The sequence below is a fragment of the Parambassis ranga genome, chromosome 2 (assembly GCF_900634625.1).
Source record: "Parambassis ranga chromosome 2, fParRan2.1, whole genome shotgun sequence".
Taxonomy (NCBI): Eukaryota; Metazoa; Chordata; class Actinopteri; family Ambassidae; genus Parambassis; species Parambassis ranga.
The window spans coordinates 17,171,062-17,196,745 of NC_041023.1; the positions used below are offsets into that span (position 1 = coordinate 17,171,062).

General features: G+C 39.5%; 1 protein-coding gene across 5 annotated transcripts in view; it reads right to left on the reverse strand.

The window, feature by feature from the left end:
* Nucleotides 1–6,133: 6,133 nt before the first annotated feature.
* The window catches only part of thrb (thyroid hormone receptor beta), an 86,544-nt gene continuing 66,993 nt past the window's right edge, over nt 6,134–25,684 (reverse strand). For 2 of the 5 annotated variants that reach the window (XM_028400119.1, XM_028400118.1), the window contains 9 exons: nt 24,025–24,097; nt 22,728–22,778; nt 14,581–14,681; nt 14,315–14,462; nt 13,537–13,742; nt 12,638–12,724; nt 11,805–11,951; nt 11,229–11,487; nt 6,134–10,137 (listed from right to left, as the gene is read on the reverse strand). In XM_028400119.1, the coding sequence (XP_028255920.1) occupies nt 9,896–10,137; nt 11,229–11,487; nt 11,805–11,951; nt 12,638–12,724; nt 13,537–13,742; nt 14,315–14,462; nt 14,581–14,681; nt 22,728–22,778; nt 24,025–24,031 (1,248 nt within the window). In that variant the 5' untranslated portion in view covers nt 24,032–24,097 and the 3' untranslated portion in view covers nt 6,134–9,895. Of the gene's footprint in view, nt 10,138–11,228; nt 11,488–11,804; nt 11,952–12,637; nt 12,725–13,536; nt 13,743–14,314; nt 14,463–14,580; nt 14,682–15,719; nt 17,927–22,727; nt 22,779–24,024; nt 24,098–25,684 lie in introns of those variants that run through there. The other 3 variants (XM_028400122.1, XM_028400116.1, XM_028400117.1) reach the window with 3 other exon arrangements.

Consider the following 25,684-nt stretch of genomic DNA (forward strand, 5'->3'; position numbering starts at 1 on the left):
ACACCGAAGGCAGAAAGAGCCACAAAACAAGTAGGACAAGGCAGGAAACTCAGCACTCATGGGTTAGAATAGAATATACTTTATTAATCCCTTTGGGAAGGTCCCTCAGGGAAATTTGGGTTCAGACATCAGGCAGCCATCGACTGCAGCGTAGTGAAGGAAATCCTTCTGTTTGTAACAATGTTATTTTTTTTATTATATATGAGCCACCCAAAACATGTGTGTGTATGAAAATGGCCATAAATTGTCCAAATTTAATTAACATTTTTCAACTTGTTCTGAAGATATTTCATTCAGTATAGATGAATAGACAGCATTGAAGAAAGAACATAAACTTGCCCACAAAAGAATTATGAAATTAAAAGTACTACCTTGAAGACTTCCTTTAGTTTCTTCAACTGATATCCCAATAGGACACGCATTTACAGCATTGCAGTTGCACCGCTGTACAAAAACAAAACATCCTGTAAATTTAAAGTTAAACTTTCAAAAATCCAACAGCTCTTGAATCAGCATGGCAGTACTGCTAATGAACTCAAAAAAACTTTTTTGAAATTAAATGTGTCCAAATGTTAAAAACAAAACACACATTTAAACACATTATATTTCAATTTTTGTTTTTACACTGTTTTAGAAAGTTATTCTTGCAACCATGGGTGCTGTTTTTTCTTTAAAAATAAATTTTTTGTGTTACAGTATATAAAACCTTATTTTTTAGAGAATTATTTTGGAAAATGGTGCCATTTTTTGTGAAATTTAATGCCTTTTTTTAATAATAGTTTTAATTTTTTTTTTTACAGTGTTTCTGGAAACCATGGCTGACATTTTTTCTCCCCATAAAAAAGAAGACTCACACCCAACATGTAAAGACATGTGGGAAACCAGTGAATTCAGCTCTAAGGTTTAATGTGCTCAGACCCTTCCAGTTGCTGCCACCCCCACCCACGCCACCATGTGCTAAATTCTTACTAGGTTACCATGACACACAGCAGGCTCCCACCTTCAAACAGCAGACAGGACTTGGCCGCACAAAGATGCAGCAGCAGCAGCAGCAGCAGCAGAGAGTTCCCAAAGTCCCAGCTAATGTTTCCTCACTCACTACAACGAATCCTTGTGTTTTAGGAGTCACCAATCCCACGCTTCCCCATCCCGTTCTCCAGTTTCCTTTTTTTTTGGGGGGGGGGGATTTTTTTAACAGAGCGGGTCAGGGGTTACTGCCGCCTCGCAGACTAATGTACAGATGCACAATAGAAAGCGAGTAATGTGAGAGATGACCGTTGTTCTCACTCCTCCCTTCCATGTTCTCAGTTGACCCTTTTTTAGTCTCTGGGTCAGGAGGATACTTTGTGTTTTTTAAGCTGCAGTATGTTTTGTCGTCATGACCTGATAAATTGGAACATGCCTAAAACAGTAAATACAACATACTAGAGGATTTAGTAGCAGGTCTTAAAAAGAACAGAGTGGTTGTCCTCCAACTGGAAGGTCGGTGGTTCGATCCCCTGCCCTGGCTGCAGGTAAATGTGTTCTTGGACAACACACTTAACCCTAAGTTGCCCGGTGTGTGAAAGTGTGTGTGCTTGTTTGTGCAAAAGGGGTAAATGTGAAGTAGTGTGTAGCGCTTTGGGTACCTTAGTAGGTAGAAAAGCGCTATATAAGTACAGACCATTCACCGTTTAGTTTCACTTCTCTTTCCTGGTAAACAGACAGAGATCACTTAGTCACTTACGTGTTGTTGCTTCCTCTCAGACAGGTGCACAGCTTCCTGGCTGCTCTGATATCTTTGTGGTTTTTTGGCGTACACATTTTAGGAAGTGGCACAAATGCAAGCAGAAAATGTCACCTCGTCTCACTTTCTCACCAACATTCAGCGCCAGGCTTGAATTAAGTCTCCGCTCACTAGGAAGAAGAGAAGAACAATGTTATGCTACATGTTATTTTAGGTTTTAAAAGGCGTGCCCTGTTCCCCATACAGATACATAATACTTATGTTAAATGTATCTGTATCACTAAAATGTTTTACATTTATTTCCTGTCTGTACGTAGGTGTAACTTCAAAGGATAAAAGTGTTCCGTTGCTCTGAATGAGTGTGAGAAAACACAATGAAATTCATGGAAATCACACATAAATACATGTTTTACCTCAAGAACAAGAACCCTGAAGGCATATCCTGTGTTTGTGGAAAAGATGTTCCTCTGTTTCAAATCATTGGCCTACATCCAGTACAGGAAACGACATAAGGAAATGCTGAAACTACTAAACTAAAAAGGGGCCAACACATTATGAAAAGCTGGAGGGACCATCATCTTCCAGGAAGGAAAGTTTAACAAAAGTACCGTTTCAACACACGCAATGTGAAGAGAACCCAAAGGACCAGCTGTGTATCAGTTTAGGTTTGTAAGGAGCACAAAGATTGGACTCAAATGAAAAGGTCCTGTGGTCTGATGAGTCCAGACTGACCCTGTTCCAGTGCAATGGCTGCAGAAGGAGTGATGCTCCCATCATGCCTAGTGCCTAGCAGCCTGTGGGGGGCAGCGTTATGAAAACTGCAGTCTGTGGATAGAACTGGGACACAAGGAAGACTTGGTACATCAACAACACATAATGCATCTGAAACAGCATACCAAAAGTACCAGGATGTTTGATCAGGACTACATGTAATTGACAAGCCAGCGCACTTTCTGACCCACAATCCTTTGCACGGAGGGAGATGCGAGAGAACATTTAGACAACATTAATAAGTAACAAAAAAAAAAGTGTTTCAAACAGCAGAATGTGATGTTTTGTGTTTTATGTAAAATCATTTCTTGGAAAAGCTGTGATGTGAAACAACCCCATTAAAATATTAAAATAAAGTAAAATAAAACATCTTACCAACTGGTAACATGAACAAAAGAAGGGCACACAACTAGATTACAGGCAAGGTAAACAGATGCACTTAGAAAGACACTGTGAAAGCACAGCACCAGGTGAGGGTAACAAGACACAGGTGGCAACAATAATGGTGAAGCAGCCCATCACAGAGAAGGAAAGGGAACAGGAAGTAAAACACACAAGGAAAGTTGACTACCAAAATTGATTAAAAATAATCAAAGAAAACATCTTAAAATTATCAATGTGTAGTTAAATTACATTTTCTGTACAAATATCTTTCAAATGTACGCAGAACCAGGACATTATGGACAACTAGTCAAGTATGTGTCATGATGTATTCATTGTGCATAAAACTGGTAAATGGCTGATCATAAAATGCAAGAAATAAAATTGGCATTCATAATTTTACTGTGTATTTTAACTCATAAAACTAGTTGACAGCAAGTATTCGTACTTTAGTCCTATGTGGTGAGATATTACATTGTCAAAAATCCTGTCCACAGGGGGGCGCTTGTGAGGTCATCCTATGGAGCCCAAACATTAAAATTTATATGTAGTTGAGCATTTTTCATGTTTTCAGTGTAAAGGTTTATTTTATTATCAGAATGTTTGTTCAAAGATGGATTAAGCCTGGACCAAAAAAGCAGACCTCTGAGGCCGAGCTTCTAAAGGTAGGGTAGGAGATTTCATTCTGATGCACTTTTTGTTAAATTAGTGTAACTTCTCTTTACAGTCCATACAGCTTCACTTTAAAACGAAGAATATTAATCATCTGTGGAAGCTATAACACGCTAAAAACATCACCCAATCCTACAAGGCGCACCTGCGCGGATTATTGGCTGGTTGTCACTCTCTTCCTGCTCTGCGCGCACCAGAGAGGGACGTGCATGATGGCCGAAGTCACAGACTGGTTGGGAGGCGTGGCTTCAGGATAACCTCTGAGAGAAAGGTTCGTGTGTTTACTTTCAAAATCTGGCTGACTCTCACTGAGTTTTCAAAATCTCCTACCCTACCTTTAACAGTTTATATAACCAGAAAGACCTCTTATAGTCTGCTTGATGAGCACACAAGTGTGCACAACTAGCAAGCAAGAGGAGGGAGGGGTCTGCCAGACTGATAACCACCGAGAAACACACATACACACTGTGACTGTGCACTGAAAAAAAAACTATAGACAAAGGTTGTTTTTGTTTGTTTTGCTTCATAAACACGGATATGAACAGGAAGTGGAATGGCCCTCCTTCAAAATAAAATGGCTCACATTGACAATAAGCAGGAAATGATTCTAACCCAACACAAGATACAAAAACAGATACAGATATTTCAAAAAAAAATGACACTTTAATTTCTGGCATATGTCATTCAGATGGCTAAGTTAAGTTAAATACTCACTTGTGATTGGTTAATCAAAGCACTCTATAGTCTCTATAGTAACTGTTGCTACGCAGGACAGACTATTGTGATCCTCAGGAAGGGTGGGGCGATTATACCAATAATAAACATCACATATTTCTACAGAACTCCAAAGAAAATACAAGTTTGACAATTTATTTCTTTTATTACCAAATCTATGAATCCAGGTAAACCTTAGTGTTGTGTGATTGCTGATAATACTATTACCATTATTACCATGGCAACAAGAAGCTGTTTTCCCCCTCTACAACTGCAGAATTTTTTTTGAGCTATATGGTGAGTTTGAACACCCCCCCTCCCAAAATAAATAAATAGTATTATTCAATGTTGTGTATTTCTAGTTACCAGTTAAGGATGTATGTAACTTTATCCAAAAAAAATGATAAATAAATAAATTAATAAATAGGCAAATGATTTTTGGACCACCACATGCAAAAAGCATGTAACAAAGAGTCCATTCAGAGACATTTATTAGTCTTTACTCACTACTTTGTGTGTGATCAGAACTTAAATGCAAGTTACCTGTCCTGATTTATTCCTCTTTCTCAGGGTTGGGTTGTTTCTTTTCTGAAACACAAAAACATTTCTTCATTTCAGAATTTAACTTACTGAAAGAGTTTGAATTTAAACAGTGTGTCTGAGGACAGCAGCAGACAGACAGTGGGGGTGGCTTGGCCCCAAGGGGGCGCCACACTGTCACATAACTGTGGCAATGATTCAAGGGTGTAGTTTTAGCATGGACGGAGGAGATGCGTCCCCACAAATAATTTGATCGCCTCCTAAATAAAAACAATGGGTGCAGAAAGGGGTAAATTCCATTAGGTCCCCCACCGATGTCAATTGTTAATTTTAAATGAAATATTTTGTCCATCAAAGGGAAAGAAAAAAAATCCTGTTTCTATGGCTACGCTTCCCGATTGCCCGTTTTTCAAATTAATACAAAGATACGCACCCATGTGAAGGGTCTAATGTTATAAAGTCTAAATGAGGACACAGGCTGGGACGTGAGGACCAGGACCAGGTCTCAGGTTTGAGATGGAGTGAACACCGATGGGCCTGTGGCTGTGTCACTGTCCATCAGCAGATGGCCTTGATCAGCTCTAGACTGTCCCTTCACTCCCTGCAGCCCAAGACTCCCAACACCATCTGCACCCTGAATGTTCCACTCTAAAGAAGAATATCAGCACAGAGGCCTATTATGATAAAGGTTTTTTTTAAAAAAAAAAACACAATCTGTATCCAAATCCTAAATATCATACCAAAAGAGGAAACAGGGAAAAAAAGGAAAAAAACAAAGTACCTCTGTATGGCTGCACTTTACTCTTTGGCCAGCAGGGGGTGGCCTTCTATGGAAGTTAGCTGAGGACAAAAAGCTGAAACATGAAAATGTGATACAACAATGCAAATAATAATAATAATAATAATAAATATTAACAATAATAATAAAGAGTCACACATTTCTCTCAAAACCATCTTTATTCTCAGGATCCAATTCACATTAGCTGAAAATCATCATCCAATATGAGCATCAAAGTCCTCTTTCTGCTCACGTCTGAACACTGTCCAGCTCCCATTTAAAATGCACAGATTCACTCACTACACCGGCATACACCCCAACCCCCCCACCCATCCCACCCCATCAGCGACGGTTTCCAGTACAGATGAGTTTGACAAGAAGACACTCAAACACACGAGGAGAGAAATCTGTGTCGACGGTGAAGGTTTTCTTTTTTTTTTTTGCTGGTTAACGGCCCATGTGTGTAGAGCCAATGTTCAATCCAGCTACAGTAAATATCATTGTTTATTTTTTGTTTTCAATTACACAAGTAATGCTGCACTAAATGTTTCTTTTAATGATTCATCTTGATAATGGAACTGAGAGCCAGAGTTTTTTTTTATTTTTTAAACACTATGCAAAAAAAAACATCATGTCATCCCTATTATTATGCTAACAATATCTGTAAAAAAAACATCTGCAGTCTGAAAATATACATCCTTTTTTCCTTTGTACTGTAAAATAGCTTTTCTATGGTGCAACTCTTGTTATCATTATTGATTTTGTAACTGAGTAACCTTAAAGAGTATTAACAACTCGTGGGAGAGATAAGAGCAACATACGGGCACCTCTTCAGAAACAGTAAACATTTTCTGACCCAGCAGGCAGCATTGACTATGTTTACATGCACCAACATGCATCTGCACATATGGCCCTTTGGAATGCCTTTTATTGAGGCCCTTCTCTACTGTAGAGAACCTAGAAACATTTGAAACTCAGGAACTTTGTATTTTGACCACTGGAACCTACAGTTTTTAGTTCCTAGACCACAGAAAAGTCCCCCTGCTGCTGAGGTAGTATGTAATTATGGCCCAGCGTTATCAGGGTGGAGTTAACAGTACTGCACTGTATGTGTCGAAGAAAAACCTCCAACCTATACAACTTTCATTCAAACAGGTCATGGCTAGCGCACTTAGGGCATTAAGCATGGGAGATTATAGTAGCATTTAAGCAAAGTCAAAGCCAAATTCCTGAGAGAGGATTCAAAAAGAGGTAAGAGGGAGAATGCTAAATTTTAATTTGAGGTCTTAAGACAAGTCATGCAGCCATCGTGGTATTACTTAGGCCCCGTTCACACTGGAGAAAGTCAAATCTGGATATCACACACACGTGTCTGTGCTCAATCCGGCTTGTCCTCCAAACCGCTAGGTGGCGCCTCGTAAAATTCAGAGTCCGTTCAGGCAGGGGTAGGACAGCGTGCGTGTTTTTCTTTTTATTCCGTGTCACTGGTTCTTTCAGATTTTGTATGTGACCCGGATACTGTCCCTGTGAACCTGGATGTATGACATCGCTAGCGGGATTTGCTAGCCGCATTTGCGTTCAGACCTGAGCCAGATGTAAGCCAATCCAGCAAGATCCACCTTTGAGAGGTGGATTGAAATCAATCCGGATATATTCGGATATGGCCCGAATCCCGCTGTAGCCTGATTGATTTCCCCGGTGTGAACGGGGTCTGACGAATTCACCAATCATTGCAGTTCTTCCGATGCAAACACAGGGATTTTTAGGTCCTCATTTAGTTCCTGAGTTTAGTTCCTGGTGGAAGAAGGGCCATTAGACAGTCTGAGAGACAGTTTTATACTTTCCTTGTGAAGGGCCAGTGTGATGTACATGTGCAGTCATGTATGCAGGTTAAATCCACAGTGTAGACTTTAGTGGAGACACATGCATTTGTTTAGAAATCTTGAGTCAAATTCAGCCTCTGGCTGAGACACATTTATTTCATTTTTTTAACCACACATCAATCATCCAAAAACTAACAAAACTATCTGTTCTACGCTTGTATTATCAATGGCACCAGGCAGGCTCACGGTCACAGCTAACCAAAGGCTCTGCAGACAACAGGTCATGGGGGGTGGGTGCATGTAAACGTGGCCAATGTTACTTTTCCAAAGGGCCCTGCTTGACGACGGGACGTGGGGGAAGCAGTGAGGGGGGGCCCTTTGAGCCCATTGGGTAGAGGGTGTGTGGTGGCCTCCTCGTCCTTCCCCATCCATCCATCCATCTCTCTCTCTCTCTCCCTCTGATTGTCTGTGCATTTATTATTTGAGTCCTGTACAGTTTTTTTTGTGAGGTGTGTGTGTGAGGTCCGGGGGTTCATTCAAACACTGCAGCAAAGTCTATTGCTTTGATAAAAAGGCATCACTTCACAGAAATGAGAAAACAAAAACAAAACACGAGCTGCTTCGAGGAGTAGTGTGAAGATTGAAAAAAGCGACATATACAAAGCAAAATGTCTGTCACATTGCAAATGACAATACCAACAAAAACAAAAAAAAAGTGGGTTAAAACAAAAGAAACGACAGAGAGCGCTACGTTTTCACAATCTCACCAGGTGTACCTTGCTGATGAGGAATCATACTGTGTTTTTTTTTTTTTTAGGCACTCGGCCTCCACTGGTTGGTCACAGTGGTGGTGGGGTCTGACCCCTTTGTGTGTGATCTGGACACATCCATGTATGTATGTGTTGTATGTGCAATGTGTTACAGTATGTGTGTGCTGTATACGTGCATTTGTTACATGTTTGTATGTTAGTGTGTGTGCATGCCGTCGTAATAGGGGGTCGGTGGTCTGTTGTTTATAAATAACGATACAGCTGTATACCGCCCCCCCCTCCCCAACGTAGCACCATGACGTCACTGTTTCGACATACAGTCTTCCCATTTCAGGGAGTCATTTAAAAAAACAAACAAACAACAACAATCTTGTGTGGGACTGTGAGGTTTGTGTAGTTGGACGAGGACGTGGTTATCCAATTCTTTACGGGGAAGAGAACCCAGCAGACAGGGGGGAGGGATGGTGGGGGCGGTGGGGTTTTAACAAGGAGGGCATCGTTCACTTGGTTTTGGCACGACGTGTGGCATTGTTACACAAGTACTATAATGATTGTCGTTTTCCTGACATCAGTGCCGTTATGTGCTTTTTCGTTGGTCCTGACCGGTCTTTGTGAGGCGAAGATGAAGATGATGGTGAAGATGGCGATGATGGCGATGATGATGATGATCATTTTGATGCTGATGCTGCCATCAACTATTAGGTTGAATTTAGAAGTTGTGTGAGTTGTATGGGCCATGGTTTTTTAATATATATATAAACATAATATAATAAAAATCAAGCTACATGCTCATTAAACGGATTTAGCAATACCTCATATCCAATTTACAACAGTGAACATGAGAAGATTTTTCAAAAATTTGCATTAATAGTCACAAGGGATTGATAAGAAACCTGTATGTATATGTCATATAGACATATACTCTTTATATTATACCTATAAATGATGATTGACACTACAGTGTCATGTCTACAGAAATTACCTGTGAGACTGGTCGTGGTTAAATTTACCAAAAACTTTGAATAATATATATATATATATATTTTATTCAAAGTTTTGTATGTATGTATATCATATATTGTCTTTCATTGCATGCTGTTGCTCTGCTACAAAAATTCAGATTTCGGGACAGTTTTGTGACTCCAAAGGGGCTGTGAGCTGCTTGGCCTTTAAGAGTGAACGCTGCTATTTAATGGGTCAGGTCACAATATGTGTTGGTGAGGCACTGAAACAGTACAGATGCTCACAGAATGGATGACGATTAACCGCCGACAAACGTGTGAGGCTAAAAGGGGTCGCTGCCGTGTGCGAGCAATCGTGAGGGCGGGGAAACAGAACGTTTGCATGGATTCTGATGAATGAAGTGATCGTAGGACCACCGTTATGCCAACTGTACAATCATTAACACCAAAAAAAAAACGTAAAATCCGAGGTGAGAGGTTATATGCACGACAATAACAACAAAACAAACCAGAACAAACAAAAACAAAAGGCTATTGACATGTACCCGCACTGTAAGGAATGGTTTCATCCAAACTAGACCAGAGAGCTAGTCCTAAACTATGGAATGAAGTGACACTCAGTAGTGCTAAATACACAGTTCATTGTGACGGGCCTTCTGCTGGTTCCACCCCTGAGACCACCAGGGTGCCCAGGCGCTGGCACACACACATATATGCACACACACATACACATACGCACATACACTTAAATCCATTGGTCAGTCCTCGAAGACCTCCAGGAAGAGAGGAGGGAATAGCTCGGTGGGACACTCCACTTTCATGTGGAGGAATCGGCTGGCGTGGCAGGCGCCGATCATCCGCAGGTCCGTCACCTTCATTAGCAGCTTGGGCCAGAAATGCGCCACTTTGTGTTTGCGGTAGTTGATGTAATGTTCGAAGGCCAGAAGGAACTCCTCTTGGCAGCGCTCGATTCGCTCCACACTACTCAGGCCTGGACGATCTGGTGGCACAAACACGTCGAGGATGGGATTATTAAGGCCAGATAACACTTTTCAATTTATATTTTCATGCGAATGGGATTCAGGACAAAGACATTTGTGATATAAATTCCAAATATGTTACACTGCTAGACACCTTAAACCTCGGTCCTTGAAGGCAGCACATGTTAAGCACAGTTCAGTTGAGAAATGCAACCTAAGTTTAAAACTGTGACATGTAATGGAGAGAAAATGTAATCTACCTCTCAATTAAAAATACACTCTGCACTTCATTATACTGTAAATAATAATTGTATATATAGGTCATGAAGGCATCATGTGTCGAGCACAGTCCAGCTGATAAATGTAAATATAAACTAAATTAAACAAGCAGTTTGCACTCATAAAATTAAGAAAAAAACAAAACAATAAAACTTCTCGGCACACCTAGGAAGCCATGCTTGCCTGCCTTGTGACCAGTCATGTGACAAAAATGTAAAAGACTGTTCTGTAGAGGCTGTAAATTGTTCAGTGTCTTTAGCATATTGTTCTTTTTCTGAGATTGAAAACACCAGCAGGTAGCACATTGATTTATTTTTTTAATGATTCAATTTAAGAAATGATTTCAAATTCTATAGTTTTATATCTATGTTACCCCGATCAAAGATGAGTCTATTTTTTTTGCATAATTGTACACAAAATGGCCTTAAAAAACCCAGTCTTTATACTGTAGCCACAGCCCTGGTGGCTACAGTAAGTGTATCAGAGGACAGGACAGATGGGCAGGTTAACCCCGTGTCACGTCTGCATGTACACCACAGTGGAACAGTATTGATCTTCAATGAGATTCAGCATGTCACACAGAGAAATGCTGCTGGAGCCAAAAGCAAGCTGGCTGGACAAAGCTCCTCAGAATGATTACAGTGATTAATTGATTCGAGTGTAGTTTGATATAGATTTCATGTCAAAACTGAGTATTCACACAATCTGTGCAGAGCACAGAGAGACAGCAGGGCCTTTGTGCTTTTAGTGCACAAGAAAATGTAGTGTAATATAAGACCTAAAACAAATAAGCAGCTCGTGGCTGATGAGAGTCCGGGCGGTGGCAGCTTACCAGATGAAAGCAGGATGACAGCCTGTAGTAGAGCCACCTCAGAGTCATCTAAGTTAAAGGAGGACAGCGATACGCCGAGGTCGAAGATGGCATCCGAGACTACTCCCAGACCTCCGTTCTTAAGCTGACCCCTCGTGACGGCCATCTCGCCGTTGAGCGTGAGGGTCTCACTCTCCGGATCGTAGCGGACAGCAGCTCGCAGCGACATGATCTCCATGCAGCAGCCTTTCAAGAGGATGATCTGGTCTTCACAAGGCAGCTGCAGGAGAAAGATGCTACAAGTTAGCGTGCTACAGTGTGTATTGTATTGTATTAGCCTTTTTTTACCACAGTAGAAGAAGAATACTATACTGAATGAACATGATGAATTGAATATTGTAGTGATTTTTTTTTATATAAACAAATATTTCTGACAGATTTCTCTATAAAGCGGACATGAAATAACTTTGTCCCTTATTTTCTGTATTAAAAATGCACTGCTGTGTCAGACACTCATAACAGGTGTTGGATCTGTGCTATAACCAGCAGAGGGAGCGCTATGAATGGAATGAAACGATATGAAGCAGCTCAACTCACCTCACAAAACATAGGCAGTTTTTTGGCAAAGTCCACCACTCGGGTTATGGCAGGGGTGATAATTTTTGTAAACTGACTGAAGGCTTCTATGTCCACCTTGTTTCCTTCAGCTGCGTTGTCCATGGAAGCTTGACCAATATCCTCAGGCTGAAACAACAAAAGTGGGGGCGGTCAGTGAGTGTGTGTGGAGCATTTAAATAACACAAACGTTTAATGATTCTGATTAATAACAATATGAATGAAAGAAAAAGTGGATATTCTCTCTCAGAGAAGTTGCTTATTGGGTTAAATTTAGTGCAACTTTCCTGCCATACCTTGGCTGGTGTGGACTGACCAGTCTGAGAGGAGGTACTAGGTGATGAGCACCTGTAAACAATATGGCTGCCCTGAATTTGTTGTTTCCTCTTTGGTGCACTCATATCGTTTTATATTTAAATAAAATAGAGATTAGCCATGTCTTGCAAATATATTAAATATGTTAATATTTTATCAAATTTAATTTCTTTCTTTAAATGCATTTATGCATAATTTATGAAAATATTTTTTCAGAATATCCAAGCTTTTTCTTTATATTTTTTTATTGGAATTTTTGACAATTCTTGTGAGAGTATTTAAGGTTTTTTCTCACAAATATTTGACAACAATAATATTTTTTAATATTTTTGTAAATTGTTTTTACATTTTTTTTGTTTTTTAAAGACTATGTTTTTTGCCTTTATTCTAAAAAATACAAATAATAAAAATATATATTTTTTATTTTTTATAAGATTAATATAGCCATAATATTCCGTACATCAAAAAGCAATTATTTTCAGAACTCACTTCTCACTTACCTTAGTTTCCTTCACCCCTGCTGAACTCTGGTCAGAAGTATAGAATAAATTACATGTTATTTCATTTAGAAGCATTGCTTCCTCGACCTGTTGGATAATCAACAGGAATTGTGAAGTTTCAATGAAGAACTCGTGTCAAGCCAACTAAAAAGAAAACAAGTTAAAAACTGAGGACAGATGACAAAGGTGCGCAGAGAGCAAAACAGGTGAGGACAGAGATCTGAGGTGGGTTTCTATGGTCAGACTCGGGTCCGAGGACCACAGCTTCAAATGACGCACCTGAAGTTCTGTTCTCTAAAAAAAATTTAGACACCAATTCTGGTTAAAATTAAATTAAATTAAAGTTGTAAAGATACATCTAATAATATGATAATAAAATTTTTTTTCGTGTGTGTTCCTTATCTAACCACAGAAACCCAAAAATAAAGTCAACAGCTGACAGACTTTCAACCTGGACAGAGCGATCAGACTTAACAGAAAAGAAAGCAAAATTAGTCAAAAGGAGGAGGTGAGGTGTGAAATCAAAGGCTACAAACACAAAAAGAGAAAAATGAAACGGCACAGTAAAGAAAGCGAGTTATTAGTGTTGGCGAGACACAGAAAGACGAGAGTAAGATTTTCCATTATAAACTGCTGCGTTGAGGAACACACTTTTTTTTTTCCTTCGGCCAGCTAATTCTCCCCACTCTACAAGGAGATACAAAAAAAACACATGGACATATTAACATTGGGAACAGTGGAACAGTGGTCGTGGTGGAAGTGGAGAAAACAGGAGGGGGGTGTGACTTGGAGAGGGAGAGGTGGGTGAGGGAGGGTTTGGATAAGGCAGGGTAATCAATACAATGAAGGCTGTGGTAAGGGGGAGGGGGGAGGGTAGGGGAGGGGAGAGGATGTCTCACCAGGAATTTCCGCTTCTGCTTCCAGTGGTTGCCCTGGGCGTTGGTGGCCATATGGGCGTCGGTCACCATACGGATGAGGTCCCACTCCTCCTGAGTGGGCTCCAGTCGGTCCCACACCATCTTCTGCATCTCCTCTTTCCGGCGGCGCTCCCGGTTCTCTTCAATTAGCTTCCGCTTGGCCAGCCTCTTGCTGTCGTCCAGCACCACTGGGGCGGAAAGAGAGGGGGGATAGTGGGAGGGAGGGGGTGAGGGAATGAGGAGGAGGGGAGGCCGTGAGAGTGGAGTTCTCAGTGACGATCCAAGATTCATTTTGTGTATTATAAGCAAGCGTGCGAGTGTTTAACGACCTACACAAAAACATCAAGAAGCCGACAAAATATTTGAATCCTATGTTACATATATATCTGTGGATGCTCTCATTCATCCAGGTCATAGTCATTTCCAAGAGTTTAAATCGAGGTAACTGGACTCAAGGATTGTTTTTTTAAGACATTTCGCCACTCCCCCAGATGGCTTCTTCAGTTCTGCTACTTTTCTGTTTGGGAATCTGAGTTTTATGTGTTCAGGACCTCTGTGGGTGGATCTTGCAGGAACTCACATGACTAAGATCCCTATAGTTGGGATGAAGGGACAGGGTTGTGAACAGGTGAGAGCTGGTGCCTCACTAGTTGCTAGTTGACGGCCCATCGTTAGAGTTTAAGTGGGAGTGAAGTCCTTGAGTCCAGTTGCCTCGATTTAAACTCTTGGAAATGACTATGTTACATCATGTACAACTCACAGTCAGTTGCCATTCCCACCGCAATGCACTTCTTGAAGCGACATTCCTGACACTGGTTCCTGGTCACTTTGTCGATGACACATTTCCCCTCGTACTTGCAGGCGTAGGTTGGGTTGAGATTCTTCTGAATTGTCCGCCTGAAGAATCCCTAGAAAGCAGACGGTCACATGACACTGATGAGCCCTGCTGACATCCATAACAAACAGACCAACAGAGCAAATACAGTTTCTGAACTGTGCCCCCCCCCCTTCTTTTTGTTGCGTTACCTTGCAACCTTCACAGGTAATGCAGCGATAGTGATAGCCTGTGGCTTTGTCCCCGCACACTACACATAGCTCATCCTTGTCCAGGTAACTCGGTATGTACCCTGGAAACAAGAGCAGAGGGTTAATATTAGATTTGTTTTCATTTACAAAAATTGGAAGATTATTTATTTATTTATTTTACATTTTGAACTTGAATTTCAAGTCAATTTAAGGTTACCTGTTAAATCAAGAGATATTTTTAAAACATTTTTATAATGTTTTTTTCTGTATTTTCCTATGTCTTTTTATTTTAATACCTTTTGAGTGTGACCAGGTGTATGTATATATATATATATATATATAAATATAAATGTGACCTTTTCTCAGAATGCTGACAGTGAAGCCAGAATTCAAATATTTGTTTTTTTTCTTTAATTCTAATTTAATTCTAAATTTAAGTCAGAATTTTAACTTTAAACTCAGGATTCCACATATTTTTCCTAAAAATTGTGACTTTTTAAATCTTTATATTTTAACTATTGCTCAGTCAAAATTTTGACCGTTTATTCTCAGAGCAGAATTCTGACTTTTTTCGGAAAATTTTCAAATTAAGGTGAAAATTCTGATAATTTATTATTATTTTTTACAGTGAGCCTAATTGTCTTCCATATCCAAGCCACAGACTGAGTTTAACTTCAGTTAACACTGACTTCCACAGACAACACAGTTGCGTTGCTTCGTCGCTCGGCAAACAGAGGCCCAATTTTCTGATTGGTCTTAACATGTGTTGCCGTCTTTCAGGCTCCAGGACTGGGGTTAACCAATTGATCAATATCTTTTTTTTGGTGACAGGGGGTTATTAAGAATGCAATAACTCATCTTGGATCAGCCTTCTGTTGTGTTACTATCAATCAATAAGGAACCCCCCATCTCAGTCAGATACAGCAAGTCCTGCTTGCAGACCTGCCGCCGCATGACGCCTTAAATCTTGGATTTACGCTCATCACATCTAATTCAAAAATCCCACATCACTGATCCATTGATCGAAGTGAAGTCGTCACTAATTACCAATAACATAAAATAACATAAAAAACACAGAAACATGGCGCAAAACTTGAACTTCTCTCCACCTGAAAACTCGACGTAAACAACCGTCATACCTCTCTTATGATCCTCCTGCATCCACTGCAGGTGTGAAAAGTCAACTTTGACCTCAGGGAAGTACTCAGGCTGGTGCTGAAAATGACTAACAGGGATTTCCATGGGGCAAAACTCATTCTTAAAAACAGAAGGGTCGCCTGAGTACGAGCAGGAGTAGTGCTGGCTGGAGGTCCAGGCCTGCTCCATGCATGGCGGATGGTGCAGCGGCTGGGGTTCGCAGTGTCCGTACACGGGCCCCTCGCCGGTGTACATGCAATTATCCCCTCCGCCCTGCGCTGAGTAACCTCCAACCCCAGCGTAGGGCATGTCGTACATGTCCGGGATGCAGTAGTTCATCATGATAAAATAAAATCAGAAAATAATCCGGATCAACTCTGAGAACTATCTTCTACCGTTGACACACTAACGTTTCCTCCACTGCATCCACGGCAACACGGCCTACACCTTGCAACTAGCCCCGCCCGCCGCCACCACCCAGCCAAATTGGGAAGCAGAGATTTATGACGAAGTAGAGCTCTAATCTTACACTCCACAAATCCTTGATGTGCCACAGACTTGAAGTGATGTCACAGATTAAGACCATCTCTGTTGCACCTAAGCACCCACAGAGTGGAAAACTCCACAGAACTCCCAAACAGACCTGTTGATAAAGGTCCCCCTGTCATGAAAGAACAGGTCGCTGCCTTGACCCTGACACTCTTCCTAACCTTCTAGCCTTTGAACCTTTACGTATTAACCTCATTGCTTATCCTGTAGGTATTTTAAACAAAATCCGCACGCAAGCTCATTTAGGTCAGTGCTAAATAATTATTCCTGCCAACTATTTAGTGAATGTTATGAGTCTAAGAAGATTTTAAGAGTCATGGTGTTGACTTTTGACCAATAAGACTGTAATATGTATTTAACTTCTGTAGTAATGCTAATGGGAAGATAAGATGCTAACAACGCTGTGTTCATGTTCACACAATCAAAAAATACAAGAATATTATCTTTTTTTTGCACTATTTTATTACAAACATTGACTTTTTTAATTTATCTCCGCGCAATCTTCTGTCAAACTTTGTTCTACTTTTGGGCTAAAAGACGAGTTTGGATCAATATTGTTTCCCCACAGTGTAAGCTGAGCTACACATTGCGTGATCGGTTTCAGATAATACACTTATTGTCCTAGATACCCGGCGATACTCAGCCATATTGATCATGCTTCCTGATCAATAATGATGATGGGATAAGCCTTATGGCGAGGATGTGTTATCCTGTCGAGGGGGGTTCGCAGAGCCTTTTTCAATAATGGAACAGGCTGATTTTATACTACACATATAAGATCAAAAGCTTAAAAAAAAACAAATAAAATAACACAAATAATAATAATAATATTAAAGAAGGAGCTTCCGGTTGTTATGACTGTGTGTGTTTTAGGTCAAACAGAACGCAGTATGTACTAAATCCCAATTTTATTATCAGTATATTAACTGTAAATACATTTATACCAGAAGAAGTTAATTTCACTTTTCATTTTTACAAATAATATTTTAACTGTTTTTTCAACTGTAAGAAGTTTAATATACATAAAACTATTTTATTTTATATGTGTGTGTGTGTGTGTGTGTGGATGAGCCAGGTCCTATTTCTTTCTGTTAAAGGGGGAGTTTTTGCCTGGGCTCAGGTTCTGGGTCTCTATAAAGTGCCTAGAAATGCTTTTGACTGGTAAAAGAAACTTTCCAAACAAAACTGCTGATCTTGTGACTCAACCCTCCCAAATTGGACAACAACCAGTCTACAGATCGGTTCATAATGTTAAGCCCAACGTGACGTGTGAATGCATGAACACATGGTGGTGTCTGAGGCAAGATGCATGCAGTTTTGGCTTTAAAATCCCTGCTGCTTGCACTTAACTGAACCCTCTGGATGGCAGCAGGAATCTGCACGCTCGCAGTCATGTCTTTAAATGAGAGAAAAAAAAAAAGGAGACGAGGAGATCAATACTGTTGATGCACAGGATTATGCTTTTGACTCCAAAAATCCACACAATCTGCAGACCTTAATGGTGTTTTATGGTCATTTAATTAAGAAGAGCAGAGTGGTGTTGCCTATTAGGGCTGGACCCAAATGAGTATATGTATACACATTGTCACCTATTTTTATTTGTAGAAATATTTATTGTTTGTTTATTCATTGTGTCCATCTGCGCTACATACTTCTATGTATTATAGGTTATTTTATTCTATATATATATATATATATATATATATATATATATATATATATATATATATATATATATATATATATATATGCCCCTATTATTTTCTAAAATTATTAAAATTTTGTGACATTCCAGAAAAATGTGTGATTTATGTTCCGAAAAGAAAAGTTAGTAACTAAAAAGTATCCCTCAATAAAAATTCACAAGGTTCGCCCAAATAAAAGGATGCAGTTTTTTTTCTAGCCCATAAAATGGTATCTGGGCCAGCCAAAGATTTGTCAACAGTACTTTTTTTTGCATATATATTGCCCAGTCCAGTGTTATATCAGTTAAGATATAATAAGTAATAATATTAATATTTCTTTCAATTTCAATTTTTCAATTTTTTCCAAACCAAATGTTGTATTGGTTATTTATTATGTAGTTATTACATTTTATATTAATTTATTTATTTATTCATTTATTATTTTTGTGACAGTGAATAACATCAATAAGTGTAACAATGTGTTACTACATTTAATATCAATTAAGAAATGTAATGTCGTTTTTGTTTTTCTGCGGAGCTCACCTGATGGAAAATATGTTGCCTCTTCACCTGGCTTTAGAACTCTTTTACATAAACAAGCAGTTAGCGCCTGCTTCCACATCAAACACGGGCGCTGATAAATCCTGTAATACAGGCTGAAAGCTTGGCACTTGACAAACTGATCGCTCGTCTTGCTATAATATGACACTTAAAGCGTCTTAAAACGTGTCATCCGACTTGTGTTGAAGTGACACGTCTGAATGTGAAGGCTTTTTTAATCTTATTAGAGGTGGAGCACAAGATGATCCATGAAGCATAAAAAGAACTTAGATCTATGGATTAACATTTAATATAAAGGATGTTTCATTATAAGATAATGTTATATGTTACAGGGAAGTTAGTATTTAAAGTTTGTACAAAAAGAGTATTAGCATTTACAAAAAAAATGCTCAAGATAATAATTAATTAATTAATTAATTAATAACAATATATTAATAAATAAATACATATTGTTGTGATTATGTGTGAAATTTTAATCTATGCATTCAGAGTTTATAAAGAGTTTCACTGCAGGTCATCAATTATTAGATCCTGAAAGGTGTAATGTAAGATCATATATTACATTTACAAGCTCATTAATTATCTATTCACTTTCAATAAATTCTGATAATAATAGGGTTGAATAATAGATTTCATGGCAATCTTTTCACACATCTCATACACAGACCCTGATCAGAAGACAATTTATTATTACCAAAACCTGATTGGAAAATATAATTTATCAACTTTTTCGCTAACGACTACCTTGTTTGTTTATTTGTTTGTCAAAGAGAGAATAGTGGCAGGACACATATAAAGGGATTTTGTATTGTCACAAGTGTGGGCCTTCTTGGACGAAGCCACCACTACTACTGGAACTCCAGCAATTTTAAACACCAGATCTGGATAAAAAACCCAGAGTCATGTATAACTACCTAATACCCTCACCAGGGCTTTTTATTATATTTCATGTAAGTATTATAACTTGCTTTTTCCTCTATTAAATGTGTCTCTTGCATTATTTCTTTGTCTTATTGCACTGTGAGAAATTACTTTATCTTTATTTTTGGCTGCCTTTCATAGAACTGGCATGAGACAAGAGATGAAAATGAGCTTACAGTGCTAACTCTGACTCATTTCCAGTTAACTGTTGTGTATTTTTATTTGCCTTGCGGAGGCGGCGGTCGGTTCCTCAGAGAGTTGCTGGCTCGTCTCTGCTTTCTAAGCTGTCACTTGCCTCTCGGTGACTGCCGCCGGTCCGATAAAAGTAGCCAGGCCTGATATTGTTGTTTATTTGAAACGTTGGCAGATGTAGTTAGCGCTTCATTACAAACAGGTGAAATAGAAAGGTCAGACAGTTAAGCCTGTGTTAAACACAGACACCGAGGTCGCGATCAACGCTCGTAGTATACACATATATAATCTTGAACGATTAGTTCTTTAAGTATCCCAGTAATAACTTAATTTACTATGTACATAAAACTTTAGAAAAATATTGTAAAATAAGCATTAAAATTGTAAATATAAATAAATACAATAATTACAAAAATACATTTAAAATAATTCTTTAAGTGACCAGCCCTGAATTGAATGAACTTAATGTTAACTGTATATAATCTGTCTGGATTATCGTGGGATTAGTGACTGTATTAATGTAGTAAGTGAGACTGGGTGACAAGTAGTATGTGATCAGCCTGCAACAGCTGGTAAGAGGCAGGCCCTATGAGACAAATCTGCCTGCAAAGAGGGCTTGATACCAGTTTAACTTTTGGACGAGGTGACATCCTTGTCTTGGGCTTAATCTTGTTTGGAGTTTCTTAAACGACTGTCGATGAACAGTTAAGCGTTCATCAGACAGAGTTTAACCCGTCGATACCGAAACAATCTGTTGTCTGAGGAGAAACTTTTTTTTTTTTTTTTTTTATTTGTTTTTGTGTCTGTGTGTGTGTGTTCTTCTTTCTTCTTAGATTTATTTCAAGATTTAAGCTTACAAAAATCTAAATACATTTATCATAACAGCATACATAGTTTATTTATTTTATTCTAGCTTTTGAAGAAATAAAATGCTTTGTAAAGAAACAATCTAAAAAAATACATACATATTATCTATTTATGAATAAATAATTCGATTTCTGATGAGATAAGATTTCTGTACTTACCCTGGTTGCATTATTGGATGTTAGATGCATCTTTTTCTTTCTAGCCTTTTATGAAAACATATCCACATCAATATTGCGAGCATCACCTGTACAAAAACACTCTTGTCTCCAACACCTGACTCTGCGTATTCCTGCCAAGCTGCCTTTCTAATTTAGATCATCCTTTTCTTTCCTCATGCTCTACAGTAAGTCTTCTCCGGCGACAGCGCCTCGGCACAGTGACCCCGCGGCAGGCTTTTACAACAGATATATGCACTCTCCGATTGATCACTTTATGACTAGGGGGGTTCACAGCCGGTCATTAACACTTTTTGGATAGGAGGAAACTCTTTTCACCCAGGGGCCCTCGATTAACATGGTGTTCTGTGCCAGATGTCCCCGGCTACACTGTGTTACCTGAGGAGGCCACACAAGCTTTCCTGTAAACATTCAGGGTGAGCTAAGGGGAACAACAGAAGGCTCCAAAGGTCAAAGTTTGAGGAGATTATCCTGCCATTTAGGATGAAGGGTGTGAATCTTGTTTTAGATACTGCTCCTCTTTATCATGTGTTTACTTTAAATTTTATTAGTGCTGTATGTACACAGTTCTAAGAGGCTTGGTATCTATTCACATTGTTGCAATGAGATGACAATCTGTACAAATGTAGGTTTGGAGGGGTTTAGCTGGTCGAGGTTGAGTGATGAAGAATCAAGGATCAAGGATCATTAGGGGCGCAGTGAGGAATTAACATAGTCGACAAAAACTGATGACAAAATTAGTTGCCGAGGAGGTCTCTCCTGTCTCTCAGTCTGTGTATTGTAAGTGTATTGTAACCGTGTTGCCAAGTTTTGCCGGCAAGATAAAAAAAAAATACAACAACTCTACAACTCTAAAGAATACAAAGGCAAGTGAATGACAAGTCGGCCACACCTAAAGTCACTTCAGTCTACTGCAAAACATTAAAGAGAAAGAGTGCAAGAGAGTTTAATTCAAATCATTTTCTCTCTAAAGTCCAGCTGACATGCCTGTAATGTAAAAAAAATACCTTTTATGCCCTAAAGAATAGAAAATGTGAATAGAGGCTTTAATAGAGAATAGCATAGAGATTTAAACTATATTGAGATAAATGTAATAGTCATCCTTTTACATCAAATGTCATCACAGTTGAGCTGTAATGTAGAGCGCGGTCCATTCAAAGCAGGCTCCGGCCTCCGTGAAATTGTCCACTGGAGCTCAAACAGTGCTGCCTGAAGTGTCCTTAAATGCACCAAAGGGTTCAAAGGAGAGGATAAAAAGGAACGTTTATGGCAGATTTCTCCACATTCTACTCTGAACTTAAAATACAGGACGTTCTTTCAAGTCCTGTATTAGAATTTAGAAGTAAAGTGAACATAAAGTGTCTTTGTGCAGTATAACGAAGCAATAAAGCAATATTTTTTGAATACATTTACAAGAAAAAAGGCCTTACAAACCGCTTTTCAATGTTTGCTGCTCAGTCAATTATGCCTTCATAGGTGCACAATTTTTCTGCAGAATTTATATAAGACGCTTAGATGTTCAGCATTCATTCGTTTCTAGCTTGGATGAAAGCAAAATTTTGTTGATTTTTTTTTTCTTAAAAACCCCAGCCTGTAGATCAGCCTGATGTTAGCTTCCTAGTTGTGATGAAGACTGTTGAATTTTTTAGTTATATTGAGCGAATGTTTTATTGAGACAGATTCGTTTTTTTATTCAGAAGCTTATCACACACAATGCATTCAAAGACCAAGTCCAATGTTTTTACAGTTTCTGGCTCAGATGAAGGCAAGTTTTTGGCAGGAGCTGGTAGAGTTTACAGCATCTTTTAATACATTTATTTCATGGTTAAAAGTATGGCACTTGTTTCTAAGCGGGGAGACGGCGTCCTCTTTGCGTTTAACTCTAATATTAGCAGTGTTAATTAAATGTTAAATGTTTGATCAAAGAAAAAGTGATCCAGCCAAGGTGCATTTCCACCAAAGCAGAAGCAGTTCTGAGTGCTTGGAAGCTCACCCAGACTGACAGAGTAGGAGGAGGAGGAGGAGGAAAAGCAGTGCTGAGAGGGAGGATAAATATTACCATTTTGAATGGCCTCATCTTTCCAGCGGGGGGAGCATTTTTCTGATGGCTCTAAAATAGATGGGAGAGCAACAGCATCACATACATGGCAATGTCTCAGGGTGTTAGAGCAGGAGCAGGATCCTCATGGGATGCATGTGTATGTTCTGTATGCTGACACATCATAGCACATGTGTTGGCCGATTGTATGTGTGAAGGTGGTTACATCCACAGGTGACGCCCAATTCATCCTGTACTGTAAACAATTTCACAGAAATTATTCAGTATACATCAAATTTCCTGAGTGTTTTATATATCAAAGAGGTTTAAGGTGTGAACATGCAGGTAATCTGATTTTAGTTTATACCAATTATATAAATTGAGATGAAAATGTGTGAAATCTTCATGGTTGACATGTTTCCAGAGGACAGTGATCACCACATTTGACAATAAACAGGGTCCTCTGGTGGTGAGGACAGCACATTACCAACAGGCCTATATGTAAGTATAGGACTCCCCTTCTACACATGATCAGTGGATTGAGCTGTGTGCCATGTGAGGATGGAGTAACTGTAGACAAATGAGGGAACCGCAATACCTGCCATGTCGCCACCCACGGTGGTTCTGATGCTCGCTGTGTAGGCTCCAGCTCGACATTAATTCAAATAAAAGATACAGTTGGAGTGGAGCTTTTGTTTACATCCAAGTTTGACCTGAAGGAAACTGTGCTGTACTGTTTAGCCAATCAGATTCATCAATGTATTGATGTCACATCAGCTGCTGAGATTAGTGACTGACACTTAGGACAGAATACAGTGTCTTAGGTATTAACTAGAACACTGATTATTTCTAGAACGGCAGAGGGGTCCCTATAGAAATGCTATGCACAGTTGCCTAGCAATGCCTATCGACTGGATGGCTTTTGATAAAAAGGCATAGCACCAGTTAGATGTTGGTAGAGTTGCCAACTAGCTAGCTAGCTAACTATATAGACACAAACTGCTGTAGTCAACTGCATATGCAGCTGATAACTGTAAAATCATAAATAATCAATCTGTGTTTTCTGAAATTTCATGGTCAAACCAGTTCCATTCATTAACTCAAGCATAAAAAGGAGCATGCAAAGTGTGGAAGGCCTGACAAAATTTTCACCCATGTGTAATATTAAGGAATACTAAATGATTTATGTGACGAAAGTATACCTCAAAGCAACCACAACCGAGCCAAGAGTGATGATGCTTAATGTTGCTTCTGAGTCACAACTTACACAAGCAGCATGTGTGTGTGTCGTCAGGGTGAATGAGGCCATGAGTCTCACCTGACATACTGGTGGGGTTCAAGGCCAAGACGTCATCCTCAGAGCCTCCTCAGACATCTGGGTACCTATGGAGCTGAACAGAGAGCCAAGAAAGCATCACTGGATATGTGTGGTGTTCCCCTGCTGTAACAGAACTTTGTATCATAAAAACAATCTGGGTAAAAGTGTCACTAATTGGATGCAATCAGTCTCTTCAGCATGATAAAAGTCGTTGTGTTTGATGCCTTTTGTTTCTATAATCTGAGGGTGCATTGCTGTGTATCAAAGAGAATCTGAAACAGAAGGTGTCCAGGCTTGTTTTGTGCCTCTGTGCAGGGTGACATCTAGTGGTGAAAATGCTCTATGGAAACAACACAATCATGGTTAGAAGCAGAGGGAATTTAAAGATATCATTGTGCAGTATAGCCCACTTAGTCTTCAGAAAACAAAAGTCATGATTCATCTGTTTTATATAAACAAAGTGAACCCATACTGAGTGTAATTCCTTTTCCTGAATTAACACCCCCCGGTGCAGCAGTCAAGAAAACAACTTAAATAATATATCAGCAGCTGTAGGCCAACCAAGGCCACAGCAGCAGATTCACAGTCCATTTAGCAGTTTCTATCGCAGGATGTGAGTCCACAGAGCCTCGGCTGCAGCATCCATCTCCTCCTCAGTATGCCTGACTGTTACAATATATGACACAGCAGCAGTGGGAGCCACGCTCTCCTCCACAGAAAGTCACAGTGTGCATCTGTCTGTAACTATAACTGGCCCCGGTAAGCTGAGAAACCAGGAAACTGAACATCCTTGACTGGCTGTCCTTGTGAGTCCACCTCCACACACACACTTTCCTGTAGCTTAAGCCACAACAAGAGGGCTCCACCCCACTGTGATGATAAAGAAGGAAGCTGCTCACAGAGGTGTGTGTCCTCTCAGTGTGTTAATCAAGCCTTGACACTAACATTTTGACATTTTAGATTTACAAACACTGGTGAAACCTGACTTCTCATCCAATACACTTAGCATTATTACAGATGGGTGATGTAGTGTTGCTGGGTTGGCATCTCTGTAGCTTCTATGCATTGGACAAATTCTCACTAGCTGCCAACAAACATTTAGCCAAATAAATGTTATATACATCATCATGTATATATTTGATAGTAGCTAAGAACCACCATGTTTCTCTCTACTTGATGCTTGTTTTTCAATTAAGTTTTTTTTAAACAGCACATTGTTTATTTTTTGTTTTAAACAGACAAAAGCTGGATTATCTCTGTGCACAGAGAACATCACAATTCTTAATGGGGGAAGAGACAGGTCGCCAGTCTGTCGCAGGGCTAACATAGAGAGACAAACAACCAATCATTCACACTTACAGCCAGTTGAAAGTGCCCAATTAACCTAAATTAAATATGCATGTCTTTGGTAGGTGGAAAGAAGCCAGAGTACCCAGAGAAACCTCAAGCAGGCACATGCAGACTGTTCAAACTCCACACAGACAGGGCCCCCAGCCAGATTCAAAATCAGGAACACTTCTCGCTGTGAGTTGACAGTGCTAACCACTGCAGAACAGAGGAGCTCTGAGTTATTTATAATCCAATTAATCCTTTCAATAGTTTGATAGATTAATCAACAATCAAAATGTGCAACCCTATCATTCTGTCCAGCTAGCATCAG